General features: G+C 37.8%; 1 protein-coding gene across 3 annotated transcripts in view; it reads left to right on the top strand.

Annotated features, from left to right (window-relative positions):
* Positions 1–16,514, top strand: part of NDUFS1 (NADH:ubiquinone oxidoreductase core subunit S1) — a 36,913-nt gene extending 20,399 nt beyond the window's left edge. For all 3 annotated transcript variants that reach the window (XM_081262499.1, XM_081262500.1, XM_081262501.1), the window contains exons 14-19: positions 3,114–3,274; positions 8,744–8,898; positions 12,239–12,414; positions 13,466–13,600; positions 13,718–13,790; positions 16,164–16,514. In XM_081262499.1, the coding sequence (XP_081118625.1) occupies positions 3,114–3,274; positions 8,744–8,898; positions 12,239–12,414; positions 13,466–13,600; positions 13,718–13,790; positions 16,164–16,255 (792 nt within the window). In that variant the 3' untranslated portion in view covers positions 16,256–16,514. The remainder of the gene's footprint in view (positions 1–3,113; positions 3,275–8,743; positions 8,899–12,238; positions 12,415–13,465; positions 13,601–13,717; positions 13,791–16,163) is intronic.
* Positions 16,515–18,365: the final 1,851 nt, after the last annotated feature.

Below are 18,365 nucleotides of genomic sequence, written 5' to 3'. Positions count from 1 at the left end.
AAAATTGTATCAAATTTGAAGCTTCAAATCACTCTACCACAAGAATGGGTGTGATCGTGTGCATATGGAGGCTGCCTTGCATCCTGGGAACACTCCTGTCTTGGCCTCCTGAGCCACTGGGATTATAGGCGTGCACCACCATGCCCAGCTGTCATTGTTTTATAGGACATAGTATGCCTTCAGTCTGAAGATCCATGGTTTTCTTTATCTTAGGATTTTTGTGAATGTATGTGTAGTGGTGGTTTGAAAAGTAAGGCGTTTTTGTTTGTCATATAACCAGAGATCTGGAGGTAAGAACTTGAATGGTTATGCAAGGATATCATCAAGAAGGAGCCTTCCTGATTTGCTCTAAGCATTATATTTGCTCACTTGAGTGTTTGTGTGCGTGAGTCTCACTCATGCATGGTTTAAAGATGGTTGCTTCATTTACTTTTGCTTACAAAATTGTGAAATGAAGGACAAAACAGCCACACCCAAAGATTTGTTTTGAATAGGAAAAAATACGATTAAAAGACCAAGAATATTAAAAAGTATTCAGTTAAAAATTTTCCTCTTGTGGCACATGTCTTCAGTCCCAGTGGCTGAGAAGCTGAGACAGGAGGATCGCAAGTTCAAAGCCAGCCTTAGCAAAACCAAGGTGCTAAGCAACTCAGTGAGATCCTGTCTCTAAACAAAATACAAAATAGGTCTGGTGATGCGACTCAGTGGGCAAGTGCCCCTCAGTTGTTCAATCCTCAGTACACAAAAAAAAAGTTTTCCTCTCTTGTTCTCATTTCCATGTGGTACTTGACTAGTGTTTTTAGGATAAATTTCTTTTTCTTCTATAGATTTCGGTATATTTTCCATTATTAGGAACTTTTTCTTTCTTTCTTTTGTTTTTTTTTTTTTTGGTATTGATGCGTGAACCCAGGAGTGCTTTACCACTGAGCTACAACCCCAGTCCTTTTAATTATTATTATTTTATCTTGAAACAGAGTCTCATTAAGTTGCTGAAGGTCTCGATAAATTGCTGAGTCTGGCCTTGAACTTGGCAATCCTCCTGCCTCAACCCCCTGAGTCACTGGTGCATTGGCATGCACCACCATGCTCAGCTGAGCTCTGTGTTTTTAAACTGAGGAATAGTTGGTTTTCATTTTCTTGGAGGTATTAAAAACTATTTCTTTCAGCAAAGCAAGGTAGTGCTCATCTGTAATCCCAGCCTCTCAGGAAGTTAAGGGCATCCTGGGCAATTTAGTGAGACCGTATCTCAAAATAAAATTAAAAGGGCCAAGTTCGATCCCAGTACCAAAATGAAACAAAACAAGAACAATGAAAAACAACTACTTTGGGGTTGGGAGTTGTAGCTCAGTGGTAGAGTGCTTGCCTAGCACACATGAGGCACTGGGTTCAATCTTCAGCACATAAAAAAGATATTGTGTCCATATACAATTAATATATGTTTGGGTTTTTTTTCTTCTTTTTTTTTTTTTTTTAAGAGAGAGTGATACAGGGAGAGAGAGAGAGAGAGAGAATTTTTTAATATTTATTTTTTAGTTATCGGCGGACACAACATCGTTGTTTGTATGTGGTGCTGAGGATTGAACCCGGGCCGCACGCATGCCAGACGAGCGCGCTACCGCTTGAGCCACATCCCCAACCCTATATAATATGTTTTTAAAAAGCACTTCTGAATTCTTAATGTTTCCTTGGGAAATTCATTTGAAAATGTAAGTGCTCCTCTTTAAAAGTCTCATACTGATTCTTTTCTTTTTTTTTTTTTTTTTTTTTTTTTTCTGTACCGGGGATTGAATTCAGGGGCACTGTGTCACTGAGCCACATCCCCAGTCCTATTTTGTATATTATTGAGAGCCAGGGTCTCACTGAGTTGCTTAGTGCCTCACCATTGCTGAGGGTGGCTTTGAACTCACAATCCTCCTGCCTCAGCCTCCCAAGCTGCTAGGATTACAGGCATGTGCCATCATACCCAGCTCATACTGATTCTTTGATTGCAACCAGCTATTTGTTTAAGAAGGACTCAGAGGGCTGGCATTGTGGCTCAGTGGTAGCGCGCTCACCTAGCAAGCATGAGGCCCTGGGTTCGATCCTCAGCACCACATAAAAACAAATAAAGGTATTGTGTCCAACTACAACTAAAAAAAAAAGAAGAACACAGAAAGCCAGGATAGAACATGCCTATAATTCTTAACTCAGAAGGCTGAGTTAGGAAGGTGGAAGATTTGAGGTCACTCTGGGCAATTTAGCAAGACCCTGGGTCAAAATAAAAAAAACTAAAAGGCTCAGTGAGTGGTAAAGAATCCTTGGAAATCGGTCCCTATACCTCAAAAAGAAAGAAAGAAAAAAGGATGGGGATCAGAGTGAACTGCATATTCTTTACATATCATTTGTCCTGTATTCTTGGGATACCCTATGTTCTTAGGTTTTTGGCATTCAGAGTTACTCTGGTATAAAGCAAAATCCTTGAAATTTTAGGTATCCTGCATTGTGATCTATTGATCATTGGGTTCCCTACCTCCTCCTTTCTGTCTGGGATATAAGACACAATAGGTATGGTACTTTAGTATGGTTTCTCCTGTTCTTTAGTACTATCTCAATCTGTATAGGGATATTTCCCAGTTTTTCCTGGGACCTGCCCATGCTCGTTCTGACCAAAGGAATTTAGCTAGGATTTTCATTCCTAGTGCTACTTGTATAAAATCTGTTTTATCTGATATTTATTCAGCTGTTTCACAGTAGCATTGGCTCTTGATGAAACTAAATATGTTTTTGTTTTGTTTTGTACTGAAGATTAAACCCAGGGATATTTAACCACTGAGCCACATCTCCAGCCCATTTTATATTTTATTCAGAGAAGGGTGTTGCCGGAGTGCTTAGGGCCTCGATAAGTTGCTGAGGCTGGCTTTAAATTTATGATCCTCCTGCTCAGCTTCCTGAGCTGCTGAGATTACAGGTGTTTGCCACCGTGCCTGGCTAAGTGTGGTTCTTATTTATGTCTGTATATTGACTAGCAAATCGAAGACATTCTTCATGTTAAAACTAAACTTTGAACAACGTATTTTCAATGTGCATGTGATTAGTAGTAGTTTAAAATCTTAAGTTGTTCTTTTTTTTAATAGGTCTTAAAGGATGCTAAAAAACCAATGGTGATTTTAGGCAGTTCTGCACTCCAAAGAAATGATGGGGCAGCAATTCTTGCAGCTGTTTCTAGCATCGCACAAACGATTCGGGTGACTGGTGGTGTTGCTGATGATTGGAAAGTTATGAATATTCTTCATAGGTTTGTTGAGTAATTATTTTACATACTATAAAATCCAAGTAAATTTGTGTATATGTACTCCTGATACCGTCAACATTGAACAACCTCATCCCCATTACAGATGTGAAATATGAACCATTATTGTCTGTGTAAGGAGAACCCAAGATAATAACTAATGTATGGTGGTGCATATCTTTAATCCCAGCTACTTGGGAGGCTGAGGCAGGAGGACTGACAAGTTCAAGGCTACCTTCTGTAACTTAGTGAGACCCTGTATCAAATTTTTAAAAAATAACAAAAAGGGGCTGGAGGGTAGCTCAGTGTTTGTCTAGTATGCTCAAGGCCTGGGGTTCAATACCTAGTACTGCAAAAAAGAAAAAAAGAAATAGCAGTGAGTGTGGAAAAATGAGAATATTTTAAAATATGTATCATATTTGCTACACCTTGGTTCAAAAACTGCAACAAATCTTCTGGCTTTGATGAAAATGTAAGCTAACATGAGAATTACTAAAAAGTTTTTTTCTTACTGTCCATAATACAGGTTTTAGAAAAGTTGCAAAGAGAAGAAATTGTGCAAAACTGGAAGTGACCCTTATTACACAATCTAGAAAATTACAATTGTTATTTCAGTGCCTTTTCTTTGGGTCTTTTTTGTGTGTGTGTAAGTTTTATAGTTGAACTCATACCATGAGTACAGTTTTATGTTCTGATTTTAACTGATTTTCATTATCAAATAAGAATTTCCTCCTACGATTAGAAGTTCTTAATACTTATTTAATATCAGGAATTACTATAAAATTTTTAGCTGTTTCCTTCTTTTTAACATGTACTGTTAAAAATACTGAATTTTAATAAATAATGCAATGGGGCTGTAGCTCAGTGGCAGAGCATTTGCCTGGCACATGTGAGACACATATGAGACACTGGGTTCAATTCTGAGGGGCTGAGGGCTTATGTTTAGTGGTGGCTACTTGCCTAGCATTTGTGAAGCCCTTGGGTTCAATCCCCAGCAACAGTGATACAATAAAGTTAAATGCATAATAATTCAGAACTAACACAGATACTTCTGAACTTTATAGATTATTTTCTTATTGGAGTGTTTTTTTTTTTTTTTTTTTTTGTATGTTCGTTTGTTTCTTTATCAGTGCTGGGGATTAAACTCAGGGATGCCCTAACATCAAGCTATATCCCTAGCCTATTTATTTATTCATTCGTTCATTCATTCATTCATTCATCATTGTTTTTGCAATGCTGAGAATTTTTTAAATTTCTTTTCATTTTTTAAATTTTAATTAGTTATACATGACAGTAGAATGCATTTTGAACAAATGCAGCACAATTTCTCATTTCTCTGGCCGTATATGGTGCAGAGTCACTCCAGTAGTGTTATCATGTCATATATATAGGGTAATAATGTCTGTCACATTCTACCATCCTTCCTAACCCCACAGCCCCACCTCTCCCTTCTCTCCCCTCTACACAAACTAAAGTACTTGCATTTTTCCTTACCTCCCTGCCCGAATAAGGATCAACATCTGCTTATCACAGAAAACATTCAGCTTTTATTTTTGGGGGATTGGCTTATTTCACTTAGCATGATATTCTCTAGTTTCATTCATTTACCTGTAAATGCCATATTTTCATTCTTTAAGGCTGAGTAATATTCCACTGTATATATGTACCACATTTTCTTTATCCATTCATCTGTTGAAGGGCATCTAAATTGGTTCCATAGTTTAGCTATTCTGAAGTTAGCTGCTACAATCATTGATATGGCTGCATCACTGTAGTATGCTGATTTTATACCTTTGAGTATAAACCCAAGGTGTAGGATAACTGGGTTAAATGGTGGTTCCATTTCAAGTTTTCTAAGGTATCTCCATACTGCTTTCTATAGTAGTTGCACCAATTTGCAGTCCAACCAGCAATGTACAAGTGTACCTTTTTGCCCACATCCTTGCTAACAATTATTATTGCTTGTATTCTTTTTTTTTTTTTTTAACATTTATTTTTTAGGTGTAGATGGACACAACACAATGCCTTTATTTTTACATGGTGGTGAGGATTGAATCCAGGTCCCACTCGTGCTAGGCGAGCACTCTACCCCTGAGCCACAATCCCAGCCCTTGCTTGTATTCTTGATTATTGCCATTCTGACTGGAATGAGATGAAATCTTAGAGTAGTTTTGATTTTCATTTCTCTAATTGTTAGAGATGATGAAAATTTTTTCATGTTTGTTGATTAGTTGTATTTCTTCTTCTGTGAAGTATCTGTTCAGTTCCTTTGCCCATTTATTGATTGGGTTATTTGTGGGGTTTTGGGGGGTTTTTTTGGTGTTAAGTTTTTTTAGTTCTTTATATATCCTCAGATAGATTAGTGCTCTATCTGAGGTGCGTGTGGTAAAGATTTTTTCCCATTCTATAGGCTTGCTAATCACATTATTGATTGTTTCCTTTGCTGAGAAGAAGCTTTTTAGTTTGAATCCATCCCATTCGTTGATTCTTGATTTTACTTCTTGTGCTTTAGGAGTCTTGTTAAGGAAGTCAAGTTCTTGGCCAACATGAAGATTTGGGCCTACTCTTTCCTTCTGTTAGGCATAGAATCTCTGTTCTAGTGCCTAAGTCTTTGATCCACTTTGAGTTGATTTTTGTTCAGGAAAAGAGAGATTTAATTTCATATTGTTACATATGGATTTCCAGTTTTTCTAGCACCATTTGTTGAATAGGCTATCTTTTCTCCAATGTATGTTTTTGGCGCCTTTGTCTAGTATGAAATAACCATATTTATGTGGGTTTGTCTGTGTGTCTTCTATTTTGTACCATTAGTCTACATGTCTGTTTTAGCACCAATACCCTTTTTGTTACTATTGCTCTGTAGAATATAGTTTAGGGTCTGGTATTCGTCTGGTATCTCCTGCTTCATTTCTTCTTACTGAGGATTGCTTTAGATATTCTGGGTCTCTTATTTTTCCAAATGAATTTCATGATTGCTTTTTTCTAGTTCTATGAAGAATGTCATTAGGATTTTAGTTGGAATTGCATTAAATCTATGTAACAGTTTTGGTAGTAAGGCTATTTGTGCGTGTGCGTGCATGCATGTGTGTGCATGTGTTTGTGGTGTTGGGGATCTAACCCAGGGCCTTGTGCATGCGAAGCAAACACTCTACCTACCAACTGAGCTATATCCCCAGCCCCAGGATGGCCATTTTGACTATATTAATTCTGCCTATCCAAGAGGCAATGCTAGGAATTGATCCTAAAGGTTCTTTATCACTTAGCTACATCTCTAATCATTTTTATTTTCTGAGATAGGGTCTCCCTAAATTTCTTAGACTGCCCTCAAACTTGCTTTTATCCTCCTGCTTCAGCCTCCTGAGTAACTAGCTGAGTAGGTATGTGCCACTGCTCCTGGCAACCCCTATTTCTTTTTTATTTTGAAGCAGACTTTTGCAAAGTTGCTGAGTAACACCTTTCAACTTGTGATCCTCCTGCCTCAGCCTTCTAAATGGCTGGGATTACAGGTGTACAATAACTTGCCTGGCTCTTTAGGGTAAATTTCTAAAAACTAAATTAGGGCAAACCAGATAAACACTTCTGAGGCTATTGATATATGCTTCTAACTTATTTTTTAAAAGATTATACCAATTTATAGGTTCTTAGAATATCTATTTTTTCAAGAAAGTTAGCAATAACAACTAGATAAAAACAACCATACTATTCAAAATAGTTATTCTAGCCAGGCCCAGTGGCACATTCCTGTAATTCCAGCGACTTGGGAGGCTGAGGCAGGAGGATCACAGGTTTGAGGACAGCATCAGCAATTTTGTGACACCCTGTCTCAAAAGAAAAAGGGCTTGGTGATAAAGTGCTCTTGGATTCAATCCCTAGTACCAAAAATAAATAAATAAATAAATAAATAAATAAAGTTATTCTAAGCATCTTCCTTAAAAATATATTTTCTGCTTTTAAGAGTGTATTGTAGGGCTGGGTTGTAGCTCAGTGGTAGTGTACTCACCTAGCATGCGTGAGGCACTGGGTTCGATCCTCAGCACCACATAAAAATAAAATAAAGATATTATGCCCACCTAAAACTAAAAAAAAAAAAAAAAAAATTAAAGTGTATTGTAGGGGCTGGGGATGTGGCTCAAGCAGTAGCGTGCTCGCCTGGCATTCGTGCGGCCCGGCTTCGATCCTCAGCACCACATACAAACCAAGATGTTGTGTCTGCCGATAACTAAAAAATAAATATTAAAATTCTCTCTCTCTCACTCTCTCTCTTTAAAAAAACAAAACAATAAAACAACAACAAAAAAAAGTGTATTGTAGCTGACTATGGTGGTACACACCTATAGTGTCAGTGGCTCAGGAGGGTGAGACAGGAGATTTGCAAGTTCAACACCAGCCTCAGCAACAGCGAGGCTCTAAGCAACTCAGTGAGACCCTGTCTCTAAATAAAATCCAAAATAGGAATGGGGAGGTGACTCAGTGGTCAAGTGCCCCTGAGTTCAGTCTTCAATCCTCAGTACACCCCACCCCCCCAAAAAGAGTATATTGTAGCCAGATACGGAATCACACACCTATAATCTCAGCAGCTCAGGAGGCTGAGGCAAAAGGATTATAATTTCAAAGGCAGCCTCAGCAACTTAGTGAGACCCTGTCTCAAAATAAAATATAAAAAGGGATGGGGATATGGCTCAGTGGTTAAGCACCCTTGAGTTTAATCTCTGGTATCAAAAAAGAAAAGTGTAGGGGCTGGGGATGTGGCTCAAGCAGTAGCGCGCTCGCCTGGCATTCGTGCGGCCCGGCTTCGATCCTCAGCACCACATACAAACAACGATGTTGTGTCTGCCGATAACTAAAAAATAAATATTGAAAAATTTTCTCTCTCTCTCTCTCTCTCTCTCTCCATCACTCTCTTTAAAAACAAAAAAAGAAAAGTGTATATTGTATATTCATAGGAAAAGAATTCCATAAGGAGATACATTTATGTACTAGTGACTTTTTAAAATTATAGTTTTACCAGTGGTGGCCTCTCAATGTCTCCTGTTTTCAAAATCATCTGATTTTTCTGTAATGAATACGTTTGGCTTAATGTATTTTTTCTGTTGTACTGAATAGGATTCAAACTTAATGCATTTGTGGTTGGCATAAACATTTCCAAGGTTATTCCATTAAATATTCATGCCAGGCACAGTGGTGCATGCATGTAATCCCAGGAAGTCTAAGGCAGGAAGATTGCAACTTAGTGAGAACCTGTCTCAAAATAAAAAATAAAAAGGGCTGGGGATGTGGCCCTGGGTTCAATCCCTAGCACACACAGAAAAATATTTCATGAAGAGGTGGTGTCCTAAGCATCTTATATTTAAGTGGGTAGGGAAGGGTTTTTGACAGCATTGAATATAATTAAGCTAAGTATCATCCTAAAAATGATATTTAATTTTTTATACTGAAAACCCTCAAGTATGCTAAAATTTCATAATTGTCTTTAAGGGTTGCAAGCCAAGTAGCTGCTTTGGACCTAGGGTATAAACCTGGGGTAGAAGCAATTCGGAAGAACCCTCCCAAAGTGTTGTTTCTCCTGGGAGCTGATGGAGGTTGTATCACACGACAGGATTTGCCAAAGGATTGTTTCATTGTATATCAAGGTAAGTGGTACCTGTGACACTAGAAACAGAAGATAATTATACATTGTGTATATTAAAAACTATTTAGCAATGTAGTTAGTAGATAGAACATTTTCTATTTTAGAATTCTGCATTGCCCCCCATTTTTTAAAAAAAAACATTATGTATTATTATTACATGGTTGATATTTCTACCAAGAATTATTACTTGTTGATACTTAATAACTAAGAATTAGAAGCAACATAAATGTCCAGTGACAGGAATGGCAAAATTATGACATTCTCGTCCAGTGATTTTAAACATTAAAAGTCAACTTTGCAGACGGGTGCAATGGTGCATGCCTGTAAACTCAGTCACTTGGGAGGCTGAGGCAGGAGGATTGTAAGTTCAAAGCCAGCCTCAGAAATGGCAAGGCACTAAGCAACTCAGTTAGCCTGTGTCTCTAAATAAAATATCAAAAAAAAGGGCTGGGGATGTGGCTTAATGGTTGAGTACCCCTGAGTTCAATTCCCAGTACCCCCCTGCCAAAAAAATGTAGTTAATTTCAAAGGGAAAACATTTTTATATAAACAGTATAAAAACTTAAACATATCACTTGAGTTCCATGTTACTGGACTTTTTTTTTTTGTAGTACTGGGGATTGAACCCAGGGCCTTGCACGTGCTAGACAAGCATTCTACCACTGAGTTATATCTCCAGCCCAAGCTTTTCCTTTATTTTGTATATAAATAGCATAAATTTGTAATGGACTTTTTAGTGCCAAAAAAGCATTATATGATATTTTATATTGTATAATTCGTTTTATATAGTTATACCAAAATGCACAAACTAAAGTCTTGTTTCTAGTTCTTTCCAGACATAGGCATTGATGATGGGTTTTGGTTTTTGGTACTGGGATTGAACTCAGGGGCACTTGACCACTGAGCCACATCGCCAACGCTGTTTTGTTTTTTATTTAGAGACAGGGTCTCACTGATTTGCTTAGCGCCTCACTTTTGCTGAGGTTGGCTCTGAACTCACAATCCTCCTGTCTTAGCCTCCCGAGCTGCTGGGATTATAGTTGTGCACCAACACACCTAGTTTGATGATGGTTTCTACATGCATACATACTGTGTATCTTTCCTGTGTGTATATAAACATGCACATAGCTAGTGTGGTGGCACACACCTGTAATCCCAGCAGTTCAGGAGGCTGAGGCAGGAGAATGGCAAGTTCAAAGATAGCTTTAGCAACTTGGGAAGACCCTGTCTTAAAATTTTAAAAAAAGGGCCAGGAACTTAGCTCAGTGGTTACATGTCCCTAGGTTCAATCACCAGTACCAAAAAAAAAAAAAAAAAATGTGGACACAAATAAGTTCAAACTTTAGGTAATGTAAAACTTTTCTTTTGTGTGTGTGTTAATGTGAACTGAACCCAGTCGTGTTCTGCCAATGAGTACCTCCCCAGAGTTTTGTTTTGTTTTGGGTTTTTGTTTTGTTTTGTTTTTTTGTACTAGGAATTGAACCCAGGGGTGCTTAACCACTGAGCCAGATGCCCAACATCCCCAGCCCTTTTTTATACTTTTTTTTTAGAGATGGGGGTCTCACTAAGTTGCTTAGGTCCTCGCTAAGTTGCTGAGGTTGGCTTTGAACTCGCAATCCTCCTGCCTCGATCTCCCAAGCCACTGGGATTACAGGTATGCACCACCACACCTGGCTTCCCCAGCCCTCTTAACTTGTTATTTTGAGACAGGGTCTGGCTAAATTGCTCAGGCTGGTCTCAAATTTTCAATCCTCCTGCATTCACCTCCTGGGCTACAGATGTATACTACCATGCCAGTTTCCTGTTTCCAGTTTCTTTTTTGAATATATTTTTACTTTGGGCTGGGGCTGTAGTTCAGTGGCAGAGCACTTGCCTAGCATGTGTGAAGCATTGTGTTCAATCCTCAGCACCACATAAAAAAATGATAAAATAAAAACATGCTGTCCATCTACAACTATTAAAAAAAAATACTTCTACCAGTTTTATGGAATTGTTAATAGTTGATAGCGTTTCAGAATACTATTTTCTTCATTTTCTACTTACGTCTTTTTCAGCATTAGAATATGGGTCAGTAGGTAGAATGCTTCCCTCACATGCATAAAGCCCTGGGTTCAATCCCCAAGTATTTCTATTCAATACTTTGCATTCCTCCACAGTTTCAGTCCAGCTTACTGATTTTCACTAAGTGGTACATCTGATCATTTCCACCTTGTAAGCATGAACATACCCAGTTGTCCATTATATGTATGTGTAATATGTATATTTTTGTATTTACATAAAATAGTCTGGGAAGATACATACCAAAAACTTTACAGTAATTTTCATAGGGAAGGGAGTTGGACTATGGATAACTTGGACTTGATTATACTATATTGTTTTCATATTAGAAACACGTGTAATTTTAGCCTAGTGTAATGGCACATTCCAGCTATTAGGGAGGATACGGCAGAAGGACCACAAGTTCAAGACCTGTCTTGCCTGTTTAGCAAGACCCTGTCTCAAAATATAAAGGGCTGGGGATGTAGCTCAGTAGAACATTCCTGGGTTCCATCCCCAGAACCACTATAGAAAAAACAAAAAAAAAAGAGAAACACTTATAATCTTAAAAATGGAAATTAATGGATGGATTTATAATTCAATAGCAAATGTTTTGCCTAGCACATATGAGACCCTGGGTTCAATCCCCAGCACTGCAAAAAAGTAAAATTAAAAACTAAAAATGGGGGCTGGGGATGTGGCTCAGCGGTAGCGCGCTTGCCTGGCATGTGTGCGGCCTGGGTTCGATCCTCAGCACCACATACAAAGAAAGATGTTGTGTCTGCCGAAAACTAAAAAATAAATATTAAAAAATTCTCAAAAAAAAAAAAACTAAAAATGGGAATTACAAAGGATTTACATTGTCGGGCTGGGGATGTGGCTCAAGCGGTAGCGTGCTCGCCTGGCATGCGTGCGGCCCGGGTTTGATCCTCAGCACCACATACAAACAAAAATGTTGTGTCCGCCGATAACTAAAAAAAAATAAATATTAAAAAAATTCTCTCTTTCTCTCTCTTTAAAAAAAAAAAAAGGATTTACATTGTCTTTATTTTTTTTTGTTTTGTTTTTTTAAAGAGAGAGAGAGAGAGAGAATTTTTTTTTTAATATTTATTTTTTAGTTTTCAGCAGACACAACATCTTTGTTGTTTGTATGTGGTGCTGAGGATCGAACCCGGGCCACACGCATGCCAGGTGAGCACGCTACCACTTGAGCCACATCCTCAGTCCCCCTACATTGTCTTTATATATAGAAGTGAACCTGATTTTTACTAAATTGTGGTTTGCTATTTTCCTTCTTATCACAGGACATCATGGTGATGTTGGAGCACCCATAGCTGATGTTATTCTCCCAGGAGCTGCTTACACAGAAAAGTCTGCTACTTATGTAAATACTGAGGGTAGAGCTCAGCAAACAAAAGTAGCAGTGACACCTCCTGGCTTGGCACGAGAGGACTGGAAAATTATCAGAGCCCTTTCTGAGGTACTGTTTTTGAGGCATTTCTTAGTGATGCTACTTAAGAATACTGTACATGTCGGTTTGTTAGAAGATTTTCTTTATGTTTTGTTTGCTGTTTTTTGTTGTTGTTTGGTTATTTTTTTGTATTGGGGGTTGAACCCATGGGCAATTTATCACTAAGCTACCTTCCTAGCCTTTTTTAAAATTTTGAGACAGTTTTGCTTTGCTGATTTGCTGAGCCTGCCCTCAAAATTGTGATACTTCTGCCTCCCCCTCTCAAGTTGTAGAATAATTTTCAAAGTCAATGATAATATCAATCTCAAATGCAAAGAGGATTTCAATACTATGCAGTATAAATATGGTCAGAAAATGGAGATTTGAATTTGGTGTTTTTATTATTTCATATTTCACCTAAAAACATTTGTTTAGCTCCTTTTACTGTAAAAAAAAAATCACATTTTAAAATAACACACTATTGTCTATAAATTTTTTTCTTTGTTTTTAGTTATACATGGACATAATACCTTTGTTTAATTTATTTATTTTTATGTCGTCTTAAGGATCAAACCCAGTGCCTTACATGTGCCAGGCTAGCACTCTACCACTGAGCTACAACCACAGCCCCTGTAAATTTTGTATGTGGTTAATAACAAGTAAACAGAAACATGTAGCTTTAGCATAGCATTGTCTTTTTAATCATTTATAATGATTCTGTTTTCTTGTGTGTGCCCATGCATATGGGAATGTGCTGAAGATTGAACTTAGAACATTGCACATGTTAAGTATTTACTCTACCACTAGCCTATATGCCCAACCCTTTTGTTTTGCCTTATTGGAGCTTGAATCCAGGGTCTTGTTACATGCACACTACCATTGAGCTGTATTCCCAGCTCATTTTATTTTATTTTGAGAGAGGATCTGGCTAAGTTGCCCAGGGTGGCCTTGAATTTGAAATCCTGCCTCCTCAACTTCCCAAGTAGCTGGGATACAGGCATGTACCACCACACCTAGCCCAACCCTGAACTTTTTAATTAGTAAAGCTTTATGTCATTTTTGGCGATCTGATCTGTTGTAGATTGCAGGCATTACTCTTCCATATGATACTCTGGATCAAGTGAGGAACAGATTGGAAGAAGTCTCTCCTAATCTTGTTCGATATGATGATGTGGAAGGAGCTAATTACTTTCAGCAAGCAAATGAGCTCTCCAAGGTAAAAGTTTGCCAGGTGCCATTTTCATAATAGTGTAACTACATGTGTAATTGTACTAGTTTTCAATACTATTGTTGATTTCTTACTCAACACCCCCCCACACTTTTTTTTTTGCAGCTTGTGAACCAGCAGCTTCTTGCTGATCCCCTTGTTCCACCTCAACTAACTATAAAAGACTTCTATATGACAGGCAAGTAACTATCAACATGATTCTGCCAAATATGAAAGGCAAGAAGGAAAAAGAATCTCATTTAGCATTATAATTATTTGTTATTGGTAGTATATGTAGAGGTTTTCAAATACCAGAACTAATACAATCATGTTTTCTTATTGTATTATAATATTTGTTGTTTCTGAAATGTAAGCAAAAGTTTGAAAATTCCAAAAGTTAACAGATTTTAAGTGTAAAGTTTTGTTGTTATAAGAAGAAATCATTGTGTAGCAGTTTAGGGAGAATATTTCAAAGTGATAAACAGCTGTAAAAATTTTTCTGATAATTTTAGTGAAGAATCAAAACATTTAAACATGAAATATGTTAAACAGTGCTTCTTTAAAAAAAAAAAAAAAGCCTGGAGTGGTGGTTCAGGCCTGTAATGCCATAGACTCAGGAGGCTTGGGGGCTGATGCAGGAGGATGGCAAGTTCTGGACCAACCAGGACAACTTAGCAAGACCCTGTCTCAAACTAAAAAATAAAAATGTCTGGAGATATAGGTCAGTGGTAAAGGGTCACTGGGTTCAATCACCAATACTGTTAAAAAAAAAAAAAAATCAATGCTTCTGATGTAAATTGTTGGGAATGTATTTAAGGGATGCACACTAAAACAAAATTTGTTTTTTGTATCTCTGACAATAGTTGATATAACATCTAAGTTTTTGGGTAGTTAATATATGACTTTATTTTTTATTTTTCTGAGGCAGGATCACACTAAAGTTTCCCAGACTGGCCGTGAACTCATTCTTCCCACATCAGCCTGGCGAGTAGCTAGGATCACAGGCACAAGCCACTACATCCAGCTTGATTTTAAATAATTTTTTATCTAGGCTAGGGCATGGTGGTGCATGCCTATAATCCCAGTGACTCAGGAAGCTGAGGCAGGAAGATTGAAAACTCCAGGCCAGCCTCACCAATTTAAGAAGTTCCTAAGCAACTTTAGTGAGACCCTGTCTCAAAACAAAAAATAAAAAGGACTGGGGATACAGCTCAGTGGTAAAGTTCTCCTGGGTTCAGTTCCCAGTACCAAAATAATAATAATAATAATAATGACAATAATAATTTTCTACCTAAAAGCATAGGTTTTATTTATTTATATAATTTTAAAATTTTTGGTGGTGTTGGGATCGAACCCAGGGCACCCTCTTGTATATGCTAGGCAAGCGCTCTTCATTTAGCTACAACCCCAACCCCAGGAGTGCATTTTTCTTTCTTCCCCCTCTTTTTAAAATATTTTTAGTTGTAAATGGACACAATGCCTTTATTTTGTTTATTTAGTTTTTTTTTTTTTTTATGTGTTACTGAGGATCAAACCCAGTGTCTCATGCATGCTAGGCAAGCACTCTATCACTGAGCCACAACCGCAGCCCCAACATTTTTCATTTTTGATATAATTTGTACCTAAGATTCTTTTTTCGTGTGCGTGTGGGGGGGGGTGTGAATTTCTTTTAACATTTTGATCAGTCTTTAGGGATGTATACCTTTTTTTTTTCCTTTCCTGCAATGTTGGGGATGAAACCCAAGACCTCAAGTGTTCTGCCGTTGAGCTACATCTCCAGCCCTCCTCCCCAGCACCTTTTTTTTTTGTACTAGGGATTGTATTGAGGGGTGCCCTAGGCTATACCTCTAGCCCTATTTATTTTGAGGCAGGGTTTTGCTACATCGCCTGGGCTGACCTCAAATTTCTGATCCTCCTGCTTTAGCCTCTCAAGTTAATGGATTATAGCCATGTGCCACCATGCCCAGGTCCTTATTTATCTTTCTCTGTGTGTGTGTGTGTGTGTGTATGTGTGTGTGTGTATCGAGGATTGAACCAGGGGTGTTTTAATTATTCTATATTCCCATCCCTTTTTATTGTGAGAAAGAGTCTCATTCAGTTGCTTAGAGCCTTGCTAAATTGCTGAGGCTGGCTTTGAACTTGCAAATCTCCTGCCTCAGCCTCCCAAGTTGCTGGGATTACAGGCATGCACCACTGTGCCCAGCAAGATTCATCTATATTTTTTAAAAACTTTTTTATTTTTTTTTTTTTATTTTTGTGGTGCTGAGGATTGAACCCAGAGACTCATGCATGCGAGTCAAGCACTCTACCAACGGAGCTATATCCCCAGTCCTTATCTATAATTTTTTAATGGCTGCATATTGATATGTCTTCTAGCTTTTATATATGTATTTAATTATTCCTGTGGTAGTTATTAAAAACTTTTAGCCAATAAATTGGTTACATATAATTGCATAGAGCCTCATAATAGTCTTTTTTTGGGGGGGAGGTTCCTGAATATGCATAATACAAAGTTTTACTGTGTGCTAAAAAGTTGTATTAACTAAATGCTCATTTCCCTGATATCTTTCAGATTCAATTAGCAGAGCCTCACAGACAATGGCTAAATGTGTCAAAGCTGTTACAGAGGGTGCTCAAGCAGTAGAGGAACCATCCATATGCTGAAATATCTATTACCAATCCAAATTTGCAACAAGTAGTAAATGGACAATTACATTAGTAATGCCTCTCTTTCAAAAAGAAATCAAATGATGTAATATTTAAGGTTATACCATGCTTATTTGAAAATGATACTGCAATTATAAGATAATGTAGCAGTTTAAACTTTATATATTCTGTGTAAACATTATATGCGTTTTTTTCTTTCATGTAAAAGCATTGATAATATTTGTGAAAAATACAAAGAAAATCCTTAAAATTTGAATTTTTTTGTTTTTTTTTTAATTTAATTTTTATTTGTTCTTTTTAGATATACATAACAGAATTATTTTGACATCATACATACATGGAGTATAAACTTATTCTAATTAGGAATCCATTCTTGTGGTTGAACATGATGTGGAGTTACACATGTCGTTTATTCATACATGAACATATGAATATGTCCAATTCATTCTACTGTCTTTTCCATTCCCATCCCCACTCCCTTCTCTTCATTCCCCTTTATTTAATCCAATAAACTTTTATCTACCCCTTGCCCCCTCTCCCCCCACCCCCACATCCCCCACACCCCCGTCCCTGGTTTATTTTCATAGATCATTTATGTTGTAAAGTGGGTAAAATGGAGACCTTCTGTTAAGTTCCATGTTTTTTTTTTTGTTTATGGTACTGAGGACTGAACGCACTACCATTGAGCTATATCCACGGTCCTGAGCCCCATGTTTTTCTACTGCTACAGAAAAGATATAAGCATTCTTTCAAGCTGGATAAATGTGTGTGTGGGGGGGGGGAGTAATCATATACTAGATCTGTATCTTGAACTAATAGTCATAATAATAACTGGTAATAATTATTCAGCTTTTTCTGGGTGACAAACACTCTTGTTTTACATGTATATTCTTTTTGCCTTGCTACAACCCTAGGAGATAGCATTGTTCTCTCTTTTACAGATGAAGAAATTGAAACCCAGGGATAATAATAGTTTGCCCAAAGCCACACAGCAAAAAAATGTTATAGACACCAGTTCTCTTTCACTCCCGAATCCATTATTGTTAACTGCTGTGTATAATTCCCTCCCATTGATAATCTGTTGTTACTCTGTGTGTATGTGGGGCAGGGTGGGTGGGTTACAGGGCATTGAACCATGGCCTCATACATGCTAGGTGAACGCTCAACCACTGAGCTATATCCCTATCCCAATAGGTGATTACAGAATACATGTGGTTTATTATTTTTTTGTTTGTTATTGGGGATTGAACCCAGGAACACTTAACCCACTTATCCACATCCCTAGCCCTTTTTATTTTTTATTTTGAGACAGGAAATCTCTGATTTGCTTAGGGCCTTGCTAAATTGCTGAGGCTGGCTTTGAACAACTCAGAATCCTCCTGCCTCAGCCTCCCAAATCACTGGGATTATAGGCATATGCCACCACACCCAGGCTTAGTTTTTAAAATGGTAGTATATCATTGATACTTTATCTTTAAAAATTACACAAGGTTAGGGATATATTTTTTTAAAAAAATTAGGAGGAGTATTGGGGATTGAACCTATAGGCACTTAACCACTGAGCCACATCCCTAGCCCTTTTTAATTTTTTTGAGGTAGGATCTCACCAAGTTACTTAGAGGCTCACTAAATTGCTGAGGCTGGCTTTTTTTTTTTTTTTTTTTTTTTTTGGTACCAATATTGAACCCAGGAGTTCAATCACTTAACCACTGAGCCACATCTCCAGCCCTTTTTATATTTTATTTAGAGACATAGTCTCACTAAGTTGCTTAGCAAGTAACTAAATTGCTGAGGCTGACTTTGAACTTGCAATCTTCCTGCCTTGGCCTCCCCAGTCACTGAAATAGGTGCCACAGTCTGGCTGGGCACAAATAACCAAGCCTCCACGAAGCACTTGTATGTTCAAACAGCAACTTTATTGCTCGAACTCCACGCACACTCCCGGGGAACTGAACTCTCCCAGCTCTCCACCGGCTCTGTGCCTCCTCTCTCAGACCCCGTGAGAACTCAACGGGAACTCCACAAAGTAGCAGGCGCCCTATTGCCAGACAGTAAAGGTCTATATACAATTGAATACCCAGCTTAATATAACCATCATCATCTCAAT

This window comes from Spermophilus citellus (genome assembly GCF_964194105.1).
Source record: "Spermophilus citellus genome assembly, chromosome: 11".
Lineage (NCBI taxonomy): Eukaryota > Metazoa > Chordata > Mammalia > Rodentia > Sciuridae > Spermophilus > Spermophilus citellus.
The sequence above is the reverse complement of the archived record's forward strand: the minus strand, read 5'-3'. Positions and strand labels throughout refer to the sequence as shown.